Genomic DNA, 26,329 nt, shown 5'->3' on the forward strand with positions numbered 1-26,329 from the left:
TACTCTCTCAGTTCGTCCCACCCTCACCTTCTCCTCCTGTGTCCAAAAGTCCATTCTCTATGTTTGCATCTCTGTTCCTGCCCTGAAAATAGCTTAATGAGTACCATTTTTCTAGATTCCAGAAAGCGTTAGTAGCGTTAACATACGATTTTTCTCTTTCTGACTTTCTTCACTCTGTATAATAGGTTCTGTGTTCATCTACCTCATTAGAACTGATTCAACCATGTTCCTTTTTTATGGCTGAATAATATTCCATTGTATGTATGTACCACAACCTCTTTATCTGTTCATCTGTCGATGGATATCTAGGTTGCTTCTGTAACCTAGATATTGTAAATAGTGGTACAGTGAACATTGGCTTACATGCGTCTTTTTCAGTTATGGTTTCCTCATGGTGTATGCCCAGTAGTGGGATTGCTGGGTCATATGGTAATTTTATTCATAGTTTTTAAGGAATCTCCATACTGTTCTCCATAGTGGCTCTATCAGTTTACATTCCCACCAGCAGTGCAAGAGGATTCCCTTTTTTTCCACACCTTCTCCAGCATTTATTGTTTGTAAATTTTTTGATGATGGCCATTCTGACTGGTGTGATGTGATACCTCATTTCCTTTTCTCTAGTAATGAACGATGTTGAACATCTCTCCATGTGTTTGTTGACCATTTGTATGTCTTCTTTGGAGAAATGCCTCTTTAGTTCTCACACCCATTTTTTGATTGGGTTGTTTGTTTTTCTGGTATTGAGCAGCATCAACTGCTTATATATTTTGGAGATTAATCCTTGCTCAATTGTTTCACAGGCATTTATTTCCTCCCATTCTGAGGGTTGTCTTTTCGTCTTGTTTGTAGTTTGCTTTGCTGTGCAGAAGCTTTTAAGCTTAATTAGGTCCCACTGTTTATTTTTGTTTTTATTTCCATTACTCTGGGAGGTGAGTCAAAGAGGTTATTGCTGTGATTTATGTCAAAGAGTGTACTGCCTATGTTTTCCTCTAAGAGTTTTATAGTGTCTGGCCTTACGTTTAGGTCTTTTATCCAGTTTGAGTTTATTTTTGTGTATGGTGTAAGGAAGTGTTCTAGTTTCATTCTTCTACATGAGGTTGACCAGTTTTCCCAGCGCCACTTATTGAAGAGGCTCTCTTTTCTCCACTGTATATTCTTGCCTCCCGTGTCAAAGATAAGGTACCCATAGGTATGTGTATTTATCTCTGGACTTTCTATTTTGTTCTGTTGATCTGTATTTCTGTTTTTGTGCCAATACCATACTGTCTTGACTGACAATAGCTTTGTAGTATAGTCTGAGATCAGGATGGTTGATTCCTCCAGCTCCCTTCTTATTTGTCTAGTTTGTTTGGGTATTTGGAGTCTTTTTGTTTTCATACAAATAGTGAAATTTTTTGTTCTAGTTCTCTGAAACATGCTGTTGGTAGTTTGGTGGGGATTGCGTTGAATCTGTAGCTTGCTTTGGGTAGTGTAGTCATTTGCACAGTATTGATTCTTCCAATCCAGTGATATGGTACGTCTCTCCATCTGTGTCGTCTTTGATTTCTTTCATCAGTGTCTTACAGTTTTCTGCATACAGGTCTTTTGTCTCCTTAGGTAGGTTTATTCCTTGGAATTTTGTTCTTTTTGTTTCAGTGGCGAATGGGATTGTTTCCTTAATTTCTTTTTCTGACTGTTGTTAGTGTATAGGAATGCAAGGGATTTCTCTCTTAATTTTGTATCCTACAACTTTACTGTAAATTCATTGATCAGCTCTAGTAATTTTCTGGTGGCTCCTTTAGGCATTTCTATGTGTAGAATCATATCATCTGCAAACAGTGAGAGTTTCGCTTCCTCTTTTCCAATCTGGATTCATTTAATTTCTTTTTCTTCTCTGATTGCTGTGGCTAAAACTTGTGAAGCTATATTGAATAATAGTGGTGAGAGTGAGCACCTTTGTCTTGTTCCTGATCTTAGAGGAAATAGTTTCAGTTTTTCACCATTAAGAAAAATGTTTGCTTGGAGTTTGTCGTATATGGCCTTTATTATGTTGAGGTAGGTTCCTGCTATCCCCATTTTCTGGTGTCTTTCCTTCAATTCTGAATGGTAACTTCGCCAGATAAGAGTATTCTTGGTTGGAAGTTTATTCTTTTTCCTTTTGTTGCTGTGCTTGGGTGAGTTCTACTGCCTTTTCTTAAAGTTGACAGATTCTTTCTTCTGCTTCATTGAGTTTGTTGTTGATATTCCTCAAGTGTATTTTTCAGTGCAGTAATTCTTCAGCTCTGTGACTTCTGTTGCTTCCCTGGTAGTTCAGCTGGTAAAGAATCCACCTGCAGTGCAGGAGACCCCAGTTCGATTCCTGGGTCAGGAAGATCCCCTGGAGAAAGGACAGGCTATCTACTCCAGCATTCTTGGGCTTCCCCTATGGCTCAGCTGGTAAAGAATCCGCCTGCAATGCGGAAGACCTGGGTTTGATCCCTGGGTTGAGAAGATTCCCTGGAGAAGGGAAGGGGTGTCCATGCTGGTATTCTGGCCTGGAGAAATCCATGGACTGTATATTTTCTTATATTTTCCACTCTTTGTTGAAGTTTTCACTCTTTTCATCCATTTATCTTCCCAATTCAGTGGGCATCTTGCTGACCATTAATTTGAACTCTTTATTAGGTAAATTACTTATCTCTGTTTCCTTAAGAATTTTTTGTGAGGTTTTTATCTTGTTAACTCACTTGGAACATATTCCTCTGTGTCTTCATTCCACTTTACTCTCTGTGTTGGTTTCTATACAGTAGAAGAAACAACCACTTCTCCCAGTCTTGAAGGAGTGGCCTCATGTAGGAGGTGAAACTTTTCATTTATCCCTGCCACAGCTTTTGTTTGTCTTTCAAACTTCTGTGTTTGCACAAGTGGCAAATGGCTCCCATTTATTGAGGTTGTGCCGAGAATAGTGTTCCAAAGAGGAGTTCAGCACCTAGATTCAATCTGACTGGAAGCTAGACCCTCAGGCAGCAAATTTATAAGTATGCAAATATATTCAGTTCTGGGGGGCCACGAAGGTAAGCCCTGTTGGCCCCCAGAGCCAGGAGATCTGTCCTCTGGGCAGTGGTTGCAAAAATCAGGATACTCTCTCCAGATGAGTGTATGAGCTTCTTTTTGGGAAGATATTGGTAAGCTGGAGTAAGGCAGAGAAACGGCTCCCAGCTGATGTCTACAGCTTGCGTTATTTTTTGTTTTGTTTTGTTTCTTGGCTGCACTGCAAGGCATGTAGTATTTTAGTTCCCCAGCCAAAGATTAAACCTGTGCCTCCTGCATTGGAAGCATGAGGTCTTAACCACTGGAAACCAGGGAAGACCCCAGCCTGCATTCTTGAGAGCTGCTTCAGAGGCTACTAATGTGTTGCAGACTTAAGGCTTTTCACTCAGTCAAAAGTTCCAGGACTGCAGTGTGGTCTCCTCCATAAAAAGACTGAGGAGTGTGCCTTGGTCTGCTTCTGTGCAGTCACCTGAGGATGGTGGCCTGCCATGAACCATCCTTCCCCAATGGCCGCAGTCCCATGAGACCCAGAACACAAGCCCCTCTGACCATGAGGGCCAGATGATCAAGGGGCATCCCTTGGACGTCAGCTGCAGAAACTATAACAGACGTGTGTAAAGCTCCCCTCCAGAGACACTGGTGCTTTGTAGCCTGCCAGAGGATGAGTGCTAAGATAGTGTCTACAACCTCCCCACCACCAGCCCCAACTTTGGAAAGGATTATAGTCAGCCCCTTGATATGTATTGTTTGCTTAGAAGCCTGCCTCCAGGCCAGTTAGGATGGTTAGCTAATAGGCCTCCTTCATAGAAAGACAGACCTCAAAGGTCTGTTGCCTCTTGCTGTGTCCCAGGGGTGGCAACTGTTTAAGAACTCTTTCGCCATTGGTTACATTCCTGAGGGACCCACAAGTAAGTTTAAGCCTCTGATTACCAGAGCCAAGTGATGTAGAAGTGTCCCCTGGCAGCGGTCATAAAATTCATGGTGCCAGACAGGGTTATGAGCTCTTTTCTGGGTGACACCTATTACTACAGTTCCATGTGAACAGGAACGTAAGCTCCTCTGACCTCCAGAGCCAGACAATCAAGAGTTACCTCCTGGGGTACCAGATGCATATAAAGGCTCTCTTCTGGGAGATAGATACTGGTTCTCTGGAGCATGGTAAAGGAGAGAGCAAAGATGGTGCCTACCAGGCTCCTTCCCTGGAGAGTGTTGCAGCAGGCTCCTAAATGTGTGTGTTAACTTGCCCTTCAGGCTGAGGGTTGGTTTGTTTGTTCGTTTAAATTTACTTTTGGCCATAACACATAGTTTGTGGGATCTTAGTTCCCTGACCAGAGATTGAGCCTCTGAACCCTCTGCAGTGAGACCTCGGTTTTAACCGTGGTACTGCTGGGGAAATCCTCAGGCTGAAGTTTTAATGTAAGCAGGTGAGCCTCCTTTATTGTAAGTGTGGAAATTGGCTGTCTCTGAGCTGAGCATTGGGGTGAGTGAGTTTCTGATTTTGACTCTTTAAGAGGTGTTTCTCTGATTGTCTCCGGCTTGTGGGTTGTAGGCCGTGAGCTCAATTGGTTTTCAAAATTAGGTGTTTTGGGGGTTCATCTCTCAAGTGTGTGCCTTAAAAGTTGTAGGGCCAGATGTGGAGTTTGAACCCTTTATTTCTCAGAGAGAAGCTCTGAGTGTTGAGTTCCCTCTCAGTTATGGGTTGCCATGGTGGGCATGGGATTTATGACAAGATTGTGAGCCAACCTCTCCTACTGCTGTGATATAATTTTCTTCTTGTGTACCTGATGTGTTGTCATCCAGCCAGCCTTTAGTTTTTTTTGTTTTTTTTTGCTTTTAATTTCAAATTTATTAGTAACAGAATACATGTTTGCTTCAAAGATCTACAGCAGATGTGTGCTGATATTGTTGATTTGTTATAAATACATATTCAAATACATAATTGTTTTCTTTGTATAGTCACACACACACACTTTGTTGCCTGTATTTTAAAGTTTGACAAATACAATAGCCAAAACAAGACACAGAAGTGCTGCTTAAATGTTAATTGATGGTGCTCAGTTTACAGTTTTATGAAGACTCTCCACCTGTATTGTGTGATGTGCATTATCTTATTAGTTAATTTTTTATTTGTCAGGTATAAGTCTTTATCAAGGAACAGAATTTTTTTTAAGTGACACATGATGATATGTCATAATTTTAAAGTAAACATAACAAAATAGAAATAGACTTTCTTTGAATTTAAAGTGCCTCTTTTGTTTTTGTTTTGAGAATAGTACATTTATAATTAAGAGAAGATATTGTTCCATATGTAGCTGTAGACTCAGTGTGTCTATGGGAGGAGGTATAGGAGATTAAATAATATGTTACTGAATAACCAATGAGTCAAAGAAGTAGTCAGGAAATACCTTAAGAAAAATGGAAATGCAATATACCAGAATTTATGGGATGCAGCAAAAGCAGCTCTAAGAGGGAAATTCACAGCAATAAATGCCTACCTCAAGAAATAAGAAAAATCTTCCAAGAAACAGCCTAACTCTACACCTCTAGGAACTAGAAGAACAAATGAAGCCCAAGGTTAGTAGTCAGAAAGAAGGAAATAATAGAAATTAAAGCAGAAACAAATGAACTAGACACTAAAAAGACAAGAGAAAATACTGATAACTAAGAGCTAATTGTTTGAAAAGATTAAAAAAAAGAAATCCCCCAAACCCGACAAACCTTTAGCTAGACTCAACAAGAAAAAAGAGAGAGGACTTTATTATATAAAACCAGAAATGAAAAGAAGAAATGTGACAGTGATACCACAGAAATACAAAGGATCTTAAGAGACCACTATGGGACTCCCCTGGTGGTCCAGTGGTTAAGACTCCGCCTACCACTGCAGCGGATGTGGGCTTGATCCCTGGTTCAGTAGCGTCCACATGCTGCAGGGCAGCTAAGCCCATGCACCGCAACAACTGAAGCCTGCGTACCCAGGGCCCAAGAGAGGCCACTGCAGTGAGAAGCCCACGGACTGCAGCTAATGAGTAGCCCCCACTTGCAGCAACTAGAGAAGGCCCATGCACAGCAGTGAAGGCCCAGTGCAGCCAAAATAAATAAATAAACTTTAAAAATATTGAAAAAAAGGAGACTACTATGAATAATTATATGCCAGCAAATTGGACAATTTAGAAGAAATGAATAAATTCCTAGAAACGCGTAACCTCAGGCTGAGTTGAATCTATGTGTGTGTGTGTGCTGTCATGTTGGACTGTTTGCAACCCCATGGACTGTAGCCCACCAGGCTTCCCTCCATGGAGTTTTCCAGGCAAGAACACTGGAGTGGATTGCTATTTCCTCCTACAGGAGATCTTATCAACCTAGGGATCGACCTGCGTCTCTTGTGTCTCCTGGTTTGGCAGGTGGATTCTTTACCAAGCCCTGCGCCACCTGGGAAGCATAAGGCTGAATCATAATGAAATAGAAAATCTGAGCAAACTGATTACTAGCAAGGAGACTGAATCAGTAATCAGAAACTTTCCAACAAACAAAAGTCCAGGACCAGATGGCTTCCCTGGTAAATTCTACCAAACATTCAAAGAATTAAAATCAGTCCTTCTCAAACTCTCCCCCCAAATAGAACAGGGCAGAATTCTTCCAAACACATTTTATGAGGCCAGTATTATCCTGATACCAAAACCAAATAATGTGCCACACACAAAAAATTACAGGCCAATATCCCTGATGACCACAGATGCAAAATCCTCAACAAGTTCTTAGCAAACTAAATTCACCAGTACTTTAAAAGGATTATAGAGGAGTGGTGGGGAGCGGCGGCAGCGGCAGGCTGAGGGGACGCGCGGGCAGTGGAGTTGCCCTTTCGCATGGCCATCGTGGGGACGGCTGCTGCTGCGCCGCCAAACGGGAGGAGCCTCCCTAGCAGCGCGGCCTGACCTTCGGCCTGTACCTGCTCTTTGACCTGGAGCAGTCTCAGTGCCTCAAGGAGAGCCATGAGGGCAGCGGCCCTGGCGTCTTTAGGCCATGGGAGGAGCTGACTGACCGCTCCAGGTTTGTTGAAAGTGATGCAGATGAAGAGCTTATGTTTAATATTCCATGTACTGGCAATGTCAAGCTCAAGGGCATCATTATAATGGGAGACAATGATGACTCACACCCCTCTGAGATGAGACTGTACAGGAACATTCCAAAGATGTCCTTTGATGATAGAGACAAGGAGCCAGATCAGACCTTTAGTCTGAACTGGGATCTTACAGGGGAATTAGAGTATGCTACAGAAATTTCTCATTTTTCAAATATCTGTCATCTCTCAATTCATATTTCAAAAAAATTTGGAGCTGATACCACAAAGGTCTTTTATATTGGCCTGAGAGGAGAATGGACTGAGCTTTGTTCACATGAGATGACCATCTGCAATTATGAAGCATGAGCCAATCCAGCTGACCACAGGGTCCATCAGGTAACCCCACAGACACACTTTATTTCCTAAGGTCTGGCTAAGACTCCCATAGAGGCGTTGTGTCATTGAAGAAGTATGACATCCTGTTGGGAAGGACAAAGAGAGATGGGGCTTCAAAGAGAGTTGGCTGCCACAGCCTCTGCCAAGCTTTGTCTTTGGGGCTTGCTGCAGAAACCTGGCCTGTGGAAGGTACCACACCCCCAGGAAGGGTTGTGTGGGTAGCAGGGAACAATCGTGGTTCTCTAGGGCCCTACAGAAATTGGGTCTTGGGCTGGTCAGTATCTGGCAGCCATGGATAATGCCTGCCTTCCCAGTTTATGTGGCCATGGGATCCCAAGTGTCTTGTTGCTTTGTGGCAGGATTATTTTATGACTTGTTTTTTAAAATGGAAACTATTCCTGGGCTGCGGTAAACTTTTTGAAGCCTCAGCATTGTGTTTGTATTAACCATCAGGAGGGTCTCCAACTAGAAATACTTGTCCCTGCTTGCTCCTTCTCCCTGTCATCTTTCAACATTCTTGTCAAGTTGCTCAGCTTGGAGTTGTCAGTCATGCACAGTGTCCCACGTTATAGCTTGAAGAGCAGGAATCTCCTGATGTTGCTTAATAGCTTGAGAGGGTCTTTTTTTCCTGTTGCCCAGGTAAGCGGTCTGAGGAGAGAATGGCATTGTTTCTGTGTTTGTGGGCATCCTGGTTGGGGTAAGATGGGACTTTGATATGTTTCCCTTTGGGATATCCTTAATGTTTATCAGCTTCTAACTAGTGTTGTAAGCCCAGTGGCAGAAATTTGGAGATCTCACTTCTTCTGTTCTTGGCTTTTTATTCAGTGTGACTAATAAGCTTCCTAATAAGTCCTTGCCAGACTTAAAAAAAAAAAAAAAGATCACAGACCATGATTAAGTGGGATTTATTTTAAAAATGCATTCAACACTTTGCAATTCCAAAAATGGTTCAACACATGCAAACCAGTTAATGCAATTCACTACGTTAACAAAATGAAGGATTAAAAAAAATCGTATGATCATCTCAGTATGGTTGTACAGAAAAAGCATTTGACAAAATTCAATATTCATTTATGATAAAAACTTTCAGTATCCATTTTTGATAAAAAGCAAGCATTGAGTGAACATACCTGAACATAATAAAAGCCATATATGTCAAGTCCACAGCTAGCATCATACTCAGTGGTGAAAAGCTAAAAACTTTTCTTATAAGATCAGGAACAAAGATGATGATATACATACACTCTAACCACTTTTATTCAAAATGATATTAGAAGTTCTAGCTGCAGAAATTAGACAAGAAATAAAAGGTATCCAAATAACCACTTTTATTCAAAATGATATTAGAAGTTCTAGCTGCAGAAATTAGACAAGAAAAGAAATAAAAGGTATCCAAATTGGAAAGGAAGAAGTAAAACTCTTATTTACAGATAACATTTGATAAGAAAACCCTAAAGACTCCGAAAAAACTATTAAATGAATTCAGTAAAGTTGCAGGATACAAAATCAATACACAAAAACTTGTTTATATTAATAATGAACTATCAGATAATCAAGTAACCCATTTATAATGTCATCAAAAAGAATAAAATATCTAAAAATAAATTTAACCAAGGAGATGAAAAACTTGTATATTACAAACTACAGGACATTAATGAAAGAAATTGAAGAAGATAGAAATAAATGCAAAGATATTTTGTGTTCATGGATTGGAAGAATTAATATTGTTAAATGACCATACCACTCAAAGCAGTCTACAGATTCAATGCAATCCCTTTCAGAATTTCAGTGGCAGGGCTTCTTTGGTGGCTCACTGGTAAATAATCCACCTTCCAGTGCAGGAGCCACGGATTCGATGCCTCACCTGGGAAGACTCCGCGTGCTGTGGAGTGACTGAGCCTGAGCGCCACGAGCGTGGAGCCTGTACTCTAGAGCCTGGGAGCTGCAGCTACTGAGCCCACGTGTCCTAGGGCCTGTGCCTCACAGCAAGGGAAGCCACCGTGATGAGAAGCCTGCACACCGCAGCTGGAGAGTAGCTCTCTTATAGCAGCTAGAGAAAAGCCCACGCGGCACCAAAGATCAGCACCGCCAAAAGTAAAAAAATTAAAAAGAATTTTTCAGTGGCGTTTTTTCACAGAAATGGAACACTTTTAAAAGTTGTATGGACCCTCCAAAGACTCCAGTAACCAAAGCAATCTTGAGAAAGAAGAGCAAAGCTAAAGGCATCATGCTAACTGATTTCAAACTCTATTACAAAGCTGTGGTAGTTAGAGCAGTATGATATTGGTATAAAAATGGACACACAGATCAGTGGAACAGAATAGAGAGCCCAGAAATAAACCCACAAATATTCTGTCAATTAACTTAGGACAGAGGAGCAAGAATATATGTTGGGGAAAAGATAGTCTCTATTGGACAGCCACATGCCAAAGAATGAAATTGGATCCTGTCTTACACCATACTCCAAAATTAAGTGGGTTAAAGACTTGAATGTATGACCTGAAACCATAAAACTCCTAGAAGAAAGCAGGCAGTAAGCTCCTTGACCTAGGTCTTGGCAATAATGTTTTTTAATCTGACACCAAAAGCAGTAACAAAAATAAACAAGTAGGTCCTTATTAAACTAAAAAACTTCTGCATAGGAAATCAGTGACATAATGGAAAGGCAAGCTACTGAATGGGAGAAAACAACTGTAGGTAATATATCTGATAAAGGGCTAATGTCTAAAGTATACAACAAACTCATATAACTAAATAGCAAAGAGACCCCAAACAATCAAATTAAAAACTGAGAGGATCTGAATAGCTATTTTTCCAAGGAAGACATGCCAGTGACCAACAGGTACATGAAAAGATACTCAGTATCATAAATCATCAGAGAAATGCAAATCCAGACCACAATGAAATACTACTTCACACTTGTTAGAATGGCTGTCATCAAAAAAATACAGACAATGAAGTGTTGGCAGGGATCTGCAGAAAAGGGAAACCTTGTGCACTTTTAGTGAGAATGTAACTTGGTGGAGCCACCGTGGAAAACAGTATGGAGATTCCTCAAAAAATTAAAAATGAACGAACTACCATATGATCTAGCAATTCTACTTTTGAAGAAAACAAAAGCACTGCTTTGAAAAGATGTATACACACTCTTATCCATTGCTGCATTACAGTAGCCAGGATATGGAACAACCTCAGTGTCCATCAGTGGATGAATAGGTAAAGAGATTGTGATATATATAAATACATAAAGACACACAGAGGTATTAATCAGCTGTAAAAAAGAATGAAGTTTTGTCATTTGTGACAGGGACGACCTGGAGGGTAGTGTGATAAGTGAAATAAGTCAGACAAAGAAAGACTTAATACATTTGATTTCTCTTGTATGTGGAATCTAAAAAACAAAACAAAAGTAAAACTGGGCTCATAGATACAGAACAGATACAGAGAACAGGTTGATAGTTGCGGGACACTGCAACCTCTTGGGTTGACGGCTGGGGAAAATGGACAAATTGGTTTTTTTTCGTCTGTTTTGTCCTTTTTTAGTTTAAATACATTGAATCAAACTTAAAAAGTCCACTCGTTAACATTTTTCTTCGTTCTCATAATCTGTATGTAGGTTCTTTATTCAGCTCCTTTTTAAAAACTCTCCTTGTGATTTGTTTGTTGAAGAAAGTGGGCTGTTGGTGTCACAGACTTCAGTACAGCTCCGATTTTGTTGAGCGTATCCCCTTCTTGTTGTTTAACAGGTGTCCCCGTCTGTCTTTTCTGTATTGAGTCAGGATTAATTCAGGTTTGTTTTTGACAGAAAGACTACTTCATAGATGGTGAGTGGTGTCTTTACATCAGGAGGCATATAAATCCACCTTTATGCATTAGTTTCTTAGGGATTACAAAATGATGTTATTTGTCTTGATTATTCAACAAAGTTGAGGAATTCTTCAGATCATGTCAGGGATCTGGTGTGTCTTTAAATCCATTTTAGGACTGAGATGACTTACAGTAGCAGATCAGTAGTCACTGGCCACCATAAAAAGGAATGAAATTTTGCCATTTGCTACAATGTAGATGAACTTCAATTAAATTATCTTTAGTGAAATAAGTGAGACTGAGAAAGACAAATATTGTATAACATATGTTGAATCTAAAATGTAAAACAAACTAGTGAATATAACAAAGAAGAAACAGACTCACAGGTGTAGAAAACTGATGGTTACCAGCAGGAAGAGGGAAAAGGGGGAGGCAAAACAGGGGTAGGAGGTTAAGTACCAGCTACTATGTATAAAATCAGTAAGCTACAAGGGTATATTGTGCAACAGGGAATATAGCCGAAATTTTATAACTATAAATGGAATGTAACCTTTAAAAATTGTGACTCATTATGTTGTACACCTGAAACTTACATAATGTTGTATATCATATATATATATGATGAGAAAGTCCCTAAAAAAATAAGTGTTTATTGGTCAGTAAGGATAAGATATCTTGGGCATTATAATATGTTTACTATTTGACTTAATGTGAGTTACTGACTTTTCAATCTTCCTAGCATTCAGTACACTACAAGCTGTTTGTGGTATTTTATGTAATAGCGCTCTCTGTTAACAAATATGTCCAGAATGTTCCCACTTGTTATCCTTAAATAGTTTCCATCAAAATGGAGCTGATGTTCAGAAAATAGATGTGGAGAAGATTCTAAGTGTCTCTTGCTTTACAGGCTTTTTTCATCTCACAGCATTTTACCTCAATCACATATCCACACAAGTGCTTCTCTTGAAATATCTCGAAAGTGGGAGAAGAAGAATAAAATTGTTTATCCTCCACAACTGCCTGGAGAACCTCGGAGACCAGCTGTAAGTTTGTGGCTATAACTGATCTCTTCATTTTGATAAAGCACTCTTACTCTTGTGTAGCTAGCAGTGATTTAGTATTCCATATTAAGAAAAAAATTACAGCAATTTTCTTGATTTTTTCATTGATACAGAAAATGTTCTAGGTTTATCTTTTTGGTAGTTAAAAAGATTGGTTTTGTTTCTTATTTATTTGCTTTGGCTTAACCTCCTGGATGGGCTTCCCTGGTAGCTCAAATGGTAAAGAATCTGCCTGCAATGCAGGAGAACTGGGGGTTGAATCCCTGGGTTAGGGAAGATCCCCTGGAGAAGGGAATGGCAACCCACTCCAGTATTCTTGCCTGGAGAATTCCATGGACAGAGCTGACAGGCTATATACTTCATGGGGTCACAAAGAGTTGGACACAACTGAGTGACTAATTCTTAACCTCCTAAATAGGCACCTTAACTCTGTAACTGAGCTAATAGCTTGTGACATGACTGATTTTTGACTCCCAAGAGGCTTTATAATGGAATATGTGAGATTGGCAAGAATGGCTTAAGCTATTGACTGATATTTATTTATTTTGGTCTGTGCTGGGTCTTTGTTGCTGCATGGCCTTTTGTCTAGTTTGGCACAGGCTTCTCCTTGCGGTGGCTTGTTTTGTTGTGGCACAGGCCCTAGACTGCATGGGCTCTAGAGCATAGACTCAGTAGTTGTGGCTTACGGGCTTAGTTGCCCCAGGCATTCGGGGTCCTCCTGGGCCAATGTCTCCTGCATTGGCAGGTGGATTCTTTACCAGTGAGCCACCAGGGAAATAGACAAATATCAATAAAATATTTTCTGTATAATGAGCTTTCTTTATTTCTTTGCTTGAGCTCTTTGGATTTGGATATTGATTGGAAATAAAGGAATCATAATAGTATTTGCCAGGTCCAGAATCTAAAAGCAAAATTTTGTATTTTGTATTACCAGTACCAAAAAGTATCCAGTCTTTTAGTGTGTTAAATACTCTTCAGGCTGTATCCTAAATAGCAAAATTCAAATAGTTAACAGTAGATCATATGCCTAATTCTAGCAAATGAAGAACAATGTCAGTGAGATAATTTGTTATATATTATAATTTACTGAAACTATTTTGAGTAACTTTTGCATCATATATACTCTTCCTATAATATAAGTGCCTGTATGAAGACATTTGGTTTGATTTTATATGGATACTTTGGAGAAACCTAATTTAATTCTCTATTTTGCACAGATTTTGTTTGAGGAAGTAATCCTTTTGGAAAATACCCTAACATTTTCTGATTTTAGTATTTGGTAAATTGATCTTGGTGTATCAGTTATATCTGTTATGACTAAATTATCTGACTCTTTGTGACCCCATGGACTGCAGCACACCAGGCTTCCCTGTCACAGAGTTTGCTCAAACCCATGTCCATTGAGTCGTGATGTCATCCAGGCATCTCATCCTCTTTCTCCTCCTCCTCTTCTTGCCCTCAAATGTTTCCTAGCCTCAGAGTCTTTTGCAGTCAGTCAGCTCTTTGCATCAGGTGGCCAAAGAATTGGAGCTTCAGCTTTAGCATCAGTCCTTCCAATGAATATTCAGAGTTGATTTCTTTTAGGATTGACTGGTTTGATCTCCTTGCAGTCCAAGGGACTCTCAAGTGTCTTCTCCAGCACCACAGTTCAAAGCATCAATTCTTTGGCACTCAGCCTTTTTTATGGTCCAGTTCTCACATCCATAATTATTAATGCTGTTTATAATGCTGCCTGCAATGCAGGAGACCTGAGTTTGATCCCTGGGTCTGGGAGATCCCCTGGAGAAGGGAATGGCTACCCACTCCAGTATCCTTGCCTGGAGAGTTCCATGGAGAGAGGAGCTTGGTGGGCTACAGTCCAGTGGGTTGCAAAGAGTCGGACAAGAGTGAGCGACTTTCACTTTTTTCACTATAAATACCTTGCTTATTAACAGGGAATAATTTGCTCACCTAGCCACATAGTTTACACACTGTGTCATTATTTGCAGTGTCTCTTAGACTTTTCAGTCTGCTAGCTGCAAACATTTAGAAAGTTAGTATTACCTCTTGTTTAAAAGAGGGCCAGATAATATTTACCATTCTATCTCATTCTGTTCTTCAGCATTTGGAATATGTAGTTAAATAACAGTAGATGGGGCAATGAATAAATCCTATAGTAGTAATTTAAAATGAATGTCACCAGTTTAGACCACTCCTTTATTTTTAAGATTGTCTTCCTAATTTAGCTAGTACAAATATCCAAACAGTGTAGGCTCCTGTAGACACTGTATCTTACATGTGACTTCATCCTGGTAAAGAAAGTAAGTCAGAAATTAAAGACTTCTAAAAATACATATGCATACAAGATAGTCATACCTTGTTAAATTGAGCTTGACTTTTTATGTGTTTTTGAAGAAAGCTAAGTTAAATAACTTAGTAGTGAGACTGTATCAAAACTGTTTCAACAGTCACTTCTATAAGAGGCATGTTTTTAATATGTGGATTAATTGACATACTGATCATATGTCATTCTTATGAGTCATTAATGTGGATCCTCTGTACTCTAAAACTTTCATTAGGTGACATTTTTTGTTGCTGTTTGTGTCATTATTTGCATTAAAAAATAAACTTCTTTACAAGTTACTGGTTTAGACATTTCATAATTTAGACTTTTACTTTATTTGAATAGCTGTTTTGGGCATTATATTCTAATGTAACTTTACCTAATTTTACTGTGTAGGTTAATTAATAGCCATGATATTTAACCAGGCCTTCTGACCTGAAATTTGCCACTTTATCTATTTGCCATGGTAGGTTTATTTACTGAGACTTTATCTGGTTTACCTTTGGAAAGTGCGCTTAGACAGTGCACCTGCCTCAAGTAAACATTGAGCTTTTTAGTTTTAGAAGATGATGATTGAATAACTTTCACCTTTTCTGCTAAACACTTGATTCCTTTTTTCCCAGTGTTTTGCCAGGATTACAGTGTCTTTTTTAATATTTGAAGATGATTATATACAATTCAGGTTTAACAGTATCTCACCATGGGAAACCAAGAGTTGAAAGGTTTCTATATAAAAGATTTTGTTGAGTATTAATTTTTGCAGATTAATATTATCAGTCATGACAGTTCTTTCCTCTCCTGTGCTCCCCAGGACAGACTATTGCTGAAAATGTAATTAGACTGTTGCTACACTTTTCAGCCTGTCAGCTTCTACTGCAACAGAATTGAAATCTGCCACATATTGAAAGATCGCCACTTGAGACTAGCTGGTGTTTCTAAGTCATTTGTAAACTTCTAGCAGGGCTCAGAACCTTAAAAAGTTCTGCGGTTTCTCTGCTGTTACTTGCCTTGAAAACGTTTTTCTGATTTTAAGTGGCAGTGTGGGGTAGTTGTAGAAAGAGTGTGGGTTTTAGAGTCATGAGGAGAACTTTAAAGATAGACCTGCCAGACATTGCATAAGGCCCTTCACGTACTTCCCTGGGTGGCACTAGCTTTGTCTCTTACAAGCTTTGCTATCTTGGACAAGTCACTTGATTTCTCTGATTTTCATTTTGTAAAGATTTATAAAATGTTTTCTCTCCCAACTCATAGAGTTAGATCATATGAAATAAAGGGCTTGAAAAATGCTTTATGAACTATAAATTGTATAATGGATGATTGATTAAAAAATTCAGTGGGATGAAGCTACCCTCTATAAATAGAAGATAATAAAAACCTAATATTTACTAAGATCTTACCATGTGCTAGGCACTGTAGAGTACTTATTTCATATAGGTTAGTTTATTTAATCCTTATTATAGTTTTAGGTGTTAGGTACCATTATCTTCATTTTAAAGAAGAAACTTAACCAGAAACAGGTGAAGGACCTTGGGTTCTGTAGTTGGTAAATGGTAGAGGGGGGATTCAAACCTGGGTAGTTTGATTCTAGAACCTATGCTCTTCACCAGACACCCACAGTGTTGGTTTTTGTACAAAAATAGCTGTTTTATCCGTTTTTCCATTGTTTTCCTCACTAACAAGAAACTTTTTTTCTTTTTGTATGCTTTGTTCTTTTAGCCAGCTAAATGTTTTTAAAATACTTTCATTTAAGTCTTTTACTATTCACCTGTATAGAAGCATTGCAAATATTGTCACAAACTAGCCATTTTACAGTTTGTTTTTCCCTTAGTAATCTTTATAACATAGTGAGACTTTGGAAAAATATAGCTTTAAATAGGGAAAAAACAGTCTCCATATTCTTGATAATGTTTTTATTTCTTATGGCAGCATTTCACTAGGCATTAGAAAGTAAAAACTTTATTAATAGTGTGTTACTGTCATTTTCGGAGAAGGCAATGGCATCCCACTCTGGTACTCTTGCCTGGAAAATCCCATGGATGGAGGAGCCTGGTAGGCTGCAGTCCATGGGGTCGCGAAGAGTCAGACACGACTGAGTGACTTCACTTTCACGCATTGGAGAAGGAAATGGCAACCCACTCCAGTGTTCTTGCCTGGAGAATCCCAGGGATGGGGGAGCCTGGTTGGCTGCCGTCAATGGGGTCGCACAGAGTCGGACATGACTGAAGTGACTTAGCAGCAGCTGTCATTTTGATAGGCTTGTTTAATTTTTTTTTTTCCTGTTTGTAAGGAAATCTACCATTGTCGAAGACAAATAAAGTACAGCAAAGACAAGATGTGGTATTTGGCGAAATTGGTAAGCTAAAGTGACTATTACCATATAATACTTTGGGAAAGAAGGTTCAAATTTTATCCTAGTATTTGCAAAACCAAAAAACAAACAAAAAAAAACTTTCCCTGTTTTCTCCAAAAAGTGAGGAATATAATTACATTTTCAGACATTTGGTAGGTAATCCAAAAATGATAGCTCAGAGATTTGAACAAAATCTCTGAACAAAAACTGATTTTGTTCAGTTTTTACCTCCTGAGAATCTCAATCATGTTGGATTCATAGATATTTAGAACAAAGGCATCAAGAACAGAGAATCTAGGAAGCAAACTTACATATCTGTAAAAGCTGATTCAACCTGTTTCAAAACTGGTGCCTTTTAAGTTTTTTACCCAGAAAACAAAATTTATATATGAGAGAAAGCAAAGGCAGCAAATACATGTATAATAATACATTTATTCCGTTGGAGAATGAGGTGCCTTTTATGCCTACTAGGGTCCTTGCCAGCTTGTCATCTTTCTGTGTCATGTCTGCTCTCTTTTATTATTAAAACTATTAAAATCCAGGTTAGTGGTTGACATTTTTAAATTTGATTTTAACTTAAAGAGAGTGGTGGTGTACCTTCTCAAATGTGTATTTTTCTCCTTTGCATTTATTAGCTATTTTTATTTTTAATGAAAAAAATTTTCCCTAATTTTACTGAGATTTAATTAACATGTAACTTGTTAGCTATTTTTAGAAGTTATTTGGATTATGTAAGGCTTTTACTTTTCACTGAAGTGGCAATGCTGACTTTGTAAACCAATTTATTTATTTTCTCTTTGTCTGTTATCCTTTAATTCCAGATACGAGGAATGTCAATTGACCAGGCTCTGGCTCAATTGGAATTCAGTGACAAAAAAGGAGCCCAGATAATTAAAGAGGTGAACTAAGACTGGTGGGGAAAGAGCACATAGTTGTCTTGCAGATGTTAGTAAGCTTCGCCTAAATCCGGAATTACCTCATTTAAGTGCAGAGTTTATATTATACAGATTTAGGGTACTCAGTTTTATTAATGTTCTTATACGTTAGGGATGTTCTTATACATTAGGGATGTTCTATGCTTTAAGTATTCTTTTTCCTGAGATGCTTTTATTTGTACCACAAAGTCATTTATATACATCTTATTTTAAATTATTGGGTCTTGATACATTATTTCAGAAAAATTTTTGTCAATTCCACAACTGAGAGCTTGGGATTTTATAACTAATTGAGTGGAAAAATAACTGGACTGGAACTCTGGTGACTTGGTCTTATCTTTTCTCTGACAATTTCTGTTGTGATTATGGGCAAGGCACTTGTCTAGTTCCATTTTTCTTATTTGTAAACTAGATGGGGTTGAATTGGATGATCTCTAAAGACCCCTCTAGCTCTAAATGCAGCTGATTGACTTGGTGCAAATATACTGTTGGTATTTATGCTGACTCATTCTAGGCACATGAGTGTTTTGTTTCAGAAGGCTGAGTTGAGGACATCTGGGGAAATCAGCATTATTTTCTGTACTTCAGTTAATTTTCACATTAAGTCAGATCTTCTAATTTAGTAGTTGAATAGCTGGATTGTTGGATTCAGACTTCTAAGAGGCTCTCTGGTAATGCCTCTTATGTACTTCCATTCAGAATGCAATTACTAAGTATTTTGTGTACCCAGCTTTGTACTACATTCTTCGTCTTTAAAGGACAAAAAGATCTGCTTTCTGTTATTTCTGACAACTATTGTCCTATTTTAAAAAATGTGTTCTGGAGAAAGTTAATTCAAAATATTTATGGAGAATAAACTTAATAATTCTTTTTTTGTTTGTTTTGTTTTTATTTTTTGGCTGTGCCATCTGGCATGTGGGAATCTTAGTTCCCTGACCAGGGATTGAACCCGAGTCCCCTGCATTGAAAGCTTGGGGTCTTAACCACTGGACAACCAGGGAAATCCCTAAACTTAATAATTCTTAAAGGAAATTTTCAAGTATGATTTTCTCTATTTGTCTGATGTTGTTAATTGTTATTTTGGATCCAAAGTTGAAGAATTTTCAGTAAGATTTAGCTCTTGAGCTTCTTGAACTTTTTGACAAAGTCTGTGACTCAAAGACATAATGCTCATTACCAGGGATGCTGCTGCTGTCTGTTGATCCTGCTGTTGATGCTGTTATCTCCTCCTTTACAGCTTACACATTCCATTTAAAACTTAGCAGTATCGACTGTGTTCTTTGCATTTGCAATTCTTGTCTGAGGAAGGAAACTCACTGTATCCATTCTCCTTAGTACTGTTATCATTTGATACTCTCTTTTTAAAATTGACTATAATAGGAAAGCGTGTGATTAGCAGTCATACAGAGATAACAACAAGAAATGAGAAACTTAATTCTGTTTTAGTTCAAGGTCAGCCATATGAATGCCTTTCTTTTCCTTGTTTAAGGTTCTCTTAGAAGCACAAGATATGGCAGTAAGAGACCACAATGTGGAATTCAGATCCAATTTATATATAGGTAAGATCTTTAATATTCTTAGCTTTGGAAAATATCTTCCAGTAGTGATGCCAAATTCTTTATCTAATAACAGTCTTTGATATCTAAATACTTTGGACTATGTTTACCATTGGAAATTGCTGGTAATAGTTTATTTTTCAGTCTTCAGCATGCTAATGTTAAGTCTGTTGTAATGGTCCTAACTGCTTTATTTTTACTTGTTCTCTAATGAGACTGAGATCATGAAATCTATTGCTGATAGTTATTAAATAATGGATATCAAGATGATACGTAGAGTGGTCCTTTACTCATAATAAGAATGTAGCTGATTTTTTAAAAAATGAATTCTTTGTCAACCCGAAAGAGAGATATAAAGGATCACAGTGGACTTAGAAAGTCTTTATAGATAATGTGCCATGCCAGGTGCCTCGTCCATAGAGGTATCCTGTAAGTTAGCCCTCCTAGTACCAGAATGGAAAATCATCTGTTGAATTATAAAAGCCAGGGGACCTTTGAAGACTTAGTGACCCAGATGTGTTGGTTCCTCTTTGTTCTTAACATCCTAAAGCATTAGCTCTGGTTTTGTAGGCTTGTCTCACATCTATTTAATGTAAGTGAAAATGTTTTGGAAGGCATGGTGTACTGTACAAATGTAAAGGAATTTTTGGTAGCATAACTTCATACTGATCTTTTTCTAGAAAGAGATCAGTGTTTCTTGCAAAGCTCTTCCCCACCCCACCCCAATAAAATGGTGCATAGGTTGGAGTTCATGCAGCAGTTACTCCTGATTTCAGGAGTTTTGTCACCAAACAGAGATGTTGATGTCAAAGCAAGATTTTCTCAGTCTACCAAACCTACGTATAAGAAGGACTATTTTACTGAAGATATTTCTAATTCAAGATATGGGAACTGCTGCTCTCCACACAGAGGGGAAAAGGCTGAATCATTATAGTGGAAGTTAGCTGTACCTTATAGTTTTTCAGCAATTAGCATTTTAAAAGATCATCTAAATTCCACTTTGTCACATAACCTCTGCCCTACTGGAGATGTTTATTCGGGTTAGTATCTTACCTCACCTCACCTGAAATTGATGCTGGCAGCTACAGCTACTTCTGAAATTCAAATGAGTTATGGTTTTCAATTGAAACATCTTATTTTAAAGCTGAATCTTGTAAAATTAATTATATTCTGATACATGTATAGAGTTAGAGGGAAATCAAAATGGCAACTCAGAAGATGCAGGCCACAGTAGTTAATCATAAGCATTTTCTTCTGGGAGAAGCATGAATAAGTAATGCTGGAAGGACCCAGAATCGCTGGAAGAGATGAAATGGATGAAGGGCAAGACCATTTGCTTAAAACCTCTTGGTGACCTTTCCTGCTCCATGACTGAATATCAAATGACATTTAATTAATTTTATTCAATTTCATAAGAATATTGGCTTCTTAGCTGATCAGCAGCATTTTGTAATGTAATTCAGATGCAAGTGAAATGGAATTTGTGTTTAAATCCGTTTCAGTAGTTAGTATTTATAGCAAGAGGGTGAAGAGCTTAATCCTGTCTAACCAAATGAAGGAGCAAAGTCCAATATTACCTTTAAGCAGAAATCAGCTTAACTGGGAATGGTCCTTTAATGTACTGGTCTTCCTATGCACGTTTCTGTTGAGAAACCTCTGCTCCTCCTGTACCTTCTTTTCATCTAGTTCTGGGTCAAAATCTCTTTTCTAAAGTAGGGCTAGTAAGTCCGGATTTGTCTTATGATTTTAAAAACTCATCTGCTAAGTGTTTTGTTGCCTAATTCTGTTATGAAGGAAAAGGAGATGAGTACCCCCAGGAAGATGAAGTATCTGACCACAACACATCAGGCAATTTATCCCTGTATTTGCTAAACTTCCCTGATATGAATTGTCTGAGGTTCTAGAGTCAGACACAACTGAATGACTTTCACTTCTCTTATTAAAAACACAGATTCCCAGGCCTCACCACAGACTGAAACCCTAAGGGAGAGGCTTGGGTAAAGTCTGTTGATTCTTACCCATAAAATGTGGGAAACTGATTGATCTTATAGTCTTTGAGAAGGCCTAGATATTTCATTCCATAGACTTCTTTTAGAGTTTGAAAGCCTAGTTACTTGTTGACTGCTAGTTTGGCTCAGCAAAAGCTCTTTCAGTCCCCTGAAATAAGTAAGTTCAGACATTATAAGGGATGTACTTTTTTGGTAGCATATGTTCTCATTATGTGGTAATTCCTTCAAATGCTTGTCATTAGTCTAAGGCTCATACCTGGTGTTGCATGACCGCAGACTTTGAAAGTTCATTTCCTTTTCAAACTTGTAATGATGACTAATGACATAGTGATAGGCCTTAACAAGTGGACATGGACTAATAAAATGTCACTGCTCCGTGATTCATAGCATCTTAAAGTAGTTCACTTCAGGGAAAGTGAACGACTGACTTTGAGTCTTCTGGGCTAAGACTGATGAAGGGGAAAGTGGGGAGGGTTTCTGAAGTTAATGTTAAGATTTGCATTAACCTAAATACAAGTAATCGGAAATATTGAGAGTATTTTCAATATATGGTACCTGCTAGGCAGTATCTTTGAAGGTCGTTTCTTCTTTTGAGATATCTTATTGTTTTTTCTTTCATTCAAAAAATATTGGAATGCCTACTTCCCTGTTGGCTCAGTCTGTATGGTTCTGCCTGCAATTCCAGATACCTGGGTTTGATCTCTGGGTTGGGAAGATCCCCTCTGAAGAAGGAAATGGGAACCTTCTCCAGTATTCTTGCTTGGAGAATTCCATGAACAGAGGCGCCTGATGGGCTACAGTCCTTGGGGTCACAAAACCCCATGGACCAAAACCGTTCATATCAGTACTGTGTGTACTTGGGAAACAATTAAATTTAGTTTAGAATTTGAGCAAATTTAGCAGAGACGTCTCTTCATGGAAAATAGATGGGGAAACAATGGAAACAGTGACAGACTTTATATTTTTGGGCTCCAAAATCACTGCAGATGGTGACTGCAGCCATGAAATTCAAAGATGCTTGCTCCTTGGAAGAAAAGCTATGACCAACCTAGACAGCATATTAAAAAAACAGAGACATTACTTTGCCAACAAAGGCCCATCTAGTCAAAGCTGTGGTTTTTCCCGTAGTCATGTATGGATATGAGAGTTGAACCATAAAGAAAGCTGAGTGCCGAAGAATTGATGCTTTTGAACTGTGGTGTTGGAGAAGACTCTTGAGAGTCCCTTGGACTGCAAGGAGATCCAACCAGTCCATCCTAAAGGAAATCAATCCTGGGTGTTCATTGGAAGGTCTGATGCTGAAGCTGAAACTCCCAATACTTTGGCCACCTAATGTGAAGAACTGACTCATTGGTAAAGACCCTGATACTGGGAAAAATTGAAGGCAGGAAGAGATGGGAATGACAGAGGATGAGATGGTTGGATGGGATCACCGACTCAATGGACATGAGTTTGAGCAAGCTCCGGGATTTGGTGATGGGCAGGGAAGCCTGGCTTCACACTCAGCAGAAACTTGAAATTTCTGTTTGTTGAGTGAGTGAACGGCATAGTTTTGGATCTGCGAAACGGTGCTGTTCACTCACTCAACAAATAGAAATTCCAAGTTTCATTTAGAACAGATTGCTATTAAAGTGGGCATCTACATACTGTTTCATTTTAATTGAAGTAGTTCTGTACTAAAGCAGTTTGAAACTCAACATACATAATTAGTGGAGGAGAGGCTGGAGGAGGGGAGACCCTAAACCAATTTGGAATCTATACTGTAAGCCCTGATTTCATTCAGTTCTGAGTGGTTGTGTTGTGTATTCCCATTCCAGGGTGTGGTGTTTCAGAAGAAATAACGTTTTTGTTTTGACATTAAAAAGTGATGACATTATATGCATGAAGGTTAGGCAAATGTTATTTTATGGCCTAAAGAGGAAACCATAGCTTGCATTTCGTAGGTTCTGAGTGTTTGCTCTTAGGTATTTTGGGAGAAATGGAAAGAAAATGGTAGTTAGCATAGACCCTGATAGCACTGATCATTGTGTTTTGATAGATTATGTAGTGTTGCACAGTTAGCTAATTTTGATACTTCTTTCCCTGGAGTGTAGTAGTCCTTATTCTCAGAGCATTTGGAAATTGATGCTCAAATTGGATAGAGTAGGAGTTTTGGATAAAATTAGCCATCATGTTTGTAAAATCTTTTCAGAAGTTTCTACACTCTTCGCAGTGTCACTGGTTTTATTTTTAGAATTCCTCCTGACAAGTGGATTCAGAGCACCTGGAAATACTTATGTTATAAAGTGATTTGTGTAATACTGGTTTTTGTTTGGAAAAACTAAAAAAAAATTTTTATTGAAGTATAATTGACATGCAACATTACGTTCGTTTCAAGTGTACAGCTGGATGATTCAGTGTTGAAAAGTGGTCACCATAACAAATCTCGATAGCCTCTGTTATCATACATTGTTACAGGGTTTTTTTCCTTGTGATGAGATCTTGTAATGTCTCTTCTCAACTTTCAAATATGCAATACGGGTATTATTGACTACAGTCACCATGCTGTACATTACATCCCCATGGCTTATTTATTTTATAACTGAAAGTTTGTACCTTTTGACTCACTTCATCCATTTAGTGCCCAGTAGATAAATTTGATAAATAGGGAGTTAACTCTCACTTATCTCACTGAAACCCTAGGCAGTTTTCTTAGTCACTTTCATCCTTAGCTTTCTCTTTGGTAAAGCTAGGATGGTTCTGCTGAAATCACTTCATGAGAGGTTTGTGGTCAGAGGGTTGTGGAGCACATACTTTGACATGGTCTCTGTAATATAAAATTCTGTCACAGTAAGAATAAAAGTGGTGAGTATGAAAGTGAATTAATTTGCTACGTATGCTATAGATTTTGCCTTTTTAAAAGGCTTATTAAATTAACTAAAAATGTAAGACTAAATTCAGAAGGTAGTTACTGTGATTTACCATGGGTGAACAGGTGAATAGATTGCTTCTTGTACTATTTAAAAGATTTCTTCAGATTTTACAAGGTCAAACCTTGACATGTAGAATAGGGACAGGGAGATGAGGGGATAGATATGATGCAGGAGTTCCTAAACCTGACTGAATCAGACTTGCCTGGATTGGGGGGTGTTGTTTGCTCAGGATATAATTTCCAAGGCCCACTCCAAATATAAATTAGAATATCAGCATCAGCATTTTAAATGTGTTCCCTAGGTTTGTTTGATGTAGTAGCCTGAGGATAGCATTTGGGAGCCATTGGTTCCAGAGGCTTCTCATACAATTAGAATAAAATCAGAATGTTCTTCCCACAACCTCCAGGGCTCTGTGTAATCTTGTCTTCATCTCTGATCTCTTCCCCTTATTTGTATCACTCTTGGCCTTGCTTACTGTGCTTTAGCAGGTTCTGGTCCTGAAACAAGCCAAGGATGTTCTTACCTTTGGGGCTTTGCACGTGCTCTTTCCTCAGCCTGGAACACGTTGCCCTTAGATATTTGCATGAATGATTCATTCTGGTCTTGGATCAAAATGTGTCTTCCTCAAGGATGCCTCTTGACATCACCCAGTCTGAAGTTGCCTGCACAACACCCTCTCAGTCTCTGTCACATCACTGTTTTTGTTTTATTCATAGCGCTTGTCACTAACTAAAATGATGGTGTTTGTTTTCTGTCATTCTCCTCTAGAGTGTCCACTGTATGGAGCCAGGGCCCTTGCTGGTCTTGTTCACTCTTAAATTCTCCAGGACCTGAAATGGAGCCTGATCTTATAAGGAAGAACTCAGGAGATACTTTAGATGAGCCTGCTCTAGCCCTGAGCATGTAATCTTAGAATCTAGCTGAGAAGACAGAAATTGCTCAGCCACTCAAGCTGTAATCTTACAGATACAGTTATGGTTGTTTTGTGTAATTCTCTTTTTCTTCCCTGTCTAGCTGAGTCCACCTCAGGGCGAGGCCAATACCTGAAACGCATCCGATACCACGGCAGAGGTCGCTTTGGGATTATGGAGAAGGTTTTTTGCCATTATTTTGTGAAGTTGGTGGAAGGCCCTCCACCTCCACCTGAGGCACCAAAGACAGCAGTCACCCACGCTAAAGAGTATATCCAGGAGCTTCGCAACCGGACCATCATTCACACTCTGTGATGGGACTATTCAGACTCCATGGTGTATATATTTTACCATTTATTTCTTAAAACCAACAAAAATTAAAGACAGATGCTTTCTATGAATCGTTATTGAATTATTGAAATATGAAGTACCACTGCTGGTTTTATATGAATATTTATAAATCTCTGTCCATTTCTTGAGAGCCTCTGGTTATAGTTTATGTATTTGCAACTAGGAAGGGGAAATCAGCTTTAAACATAGTGACAGACTATATAATTCAGAAGGCCTTTTTGAGAACTGTTTGAAAGGAATGTTAGCTTTGTAGCTAGTGCCCTGCAGGTGGTAGTTTTGATACCGGACTTGAGTAGAAAGTTATAGGATGAGAAAGCTTGTCCTTATTATTTCACTTGATTTTCCTCTTGAGACTGAGGGAGGTGGTGGAGGGGAGCATGCCTGCATGTTGTTTCAGCGCAGTATTTTAGAGCGTTCTGTGGTTCAGTTTTTCCTTTCACTGTTGGCATTGACTAGTGGGTGAGGGTTTATATTATCCTTTACTGTTTTGCTGAAACTTGAAATTACAGGAATTTATTAGATATATTAATCTAAAACTGCAAAAATCATTTAACTTATAAAGTTTATTTTCCTTAAATAATAACTGTTTTTATGTCTCCTTCCAACAATGCTTTCTGTTGCTTGGCTATCTTGTTTAGGATTGATTTTT

At 38.6% G+C, this 26,329-nt stretch overlaps 1 protein-coding gene and 1 pseudogene across 3 annotated transcripts in view; both read left to right on the forward strand.

The window, feature by feature from the left end:
• MRPL22 (mitochondrial ribosomal protein L22) overlaps positions 1-25,730 on the forward strand; it is a 35,526-nt gene extending 9,796 nt beyond the window's left edge. Inside the window, exons 3-7 of one of the 3 annotated variants that reach the window (XM_061424143.1) lie at positions 12,198-12,315; positions 16,944-17,009; positions 17,828-17,905; positions 19,431-19,500; positions 25,433-25,730. In XM_061424143.1, the coding sequence (XP_061280127.1) occupies positions 12,198-12,315; positions 16,944-17,009; positions 17,828-17,905; positions 19,431-19,500; positions 25,433-25,644 (544 nt within the window). In that variant the 3' untranslated portion in view covers positions 25,645-25,730. Of the gene's footprint in view, positions 1-12,179; positions 12,316-16,943; positions 17,010-17,827; positions 17,906-19,430; positions 19,501-25,432 lie in introns of all 3 variants that reach the window. The other 2 variants (XM_061424142.1, XM_061424144.1) reach the window with 2 other exon arrangements.
• LOC133251762 (PITH domain-containing protein 1-like) lies at positions 5,572-7,588 on the forward strand (annotated as a pseudogene).
• Positions 25,731-26,329: the final 599 nt, after the last annotated feature.

The sequence above is a fragment of the Bos javanicus genome, chromosome 7, assembly GCF_032452875.1.
Source record: "Bos javanicus breed banteng chromosome 7, ARS-OSU_banteng_1.0, whole genome shotgun sequence".
Lineage (NCBI taxonomy): Eukaryota > Metazoa > Chordata > Mammalia > Artiodactyla > Bovidae > Bos > Bos javanicus.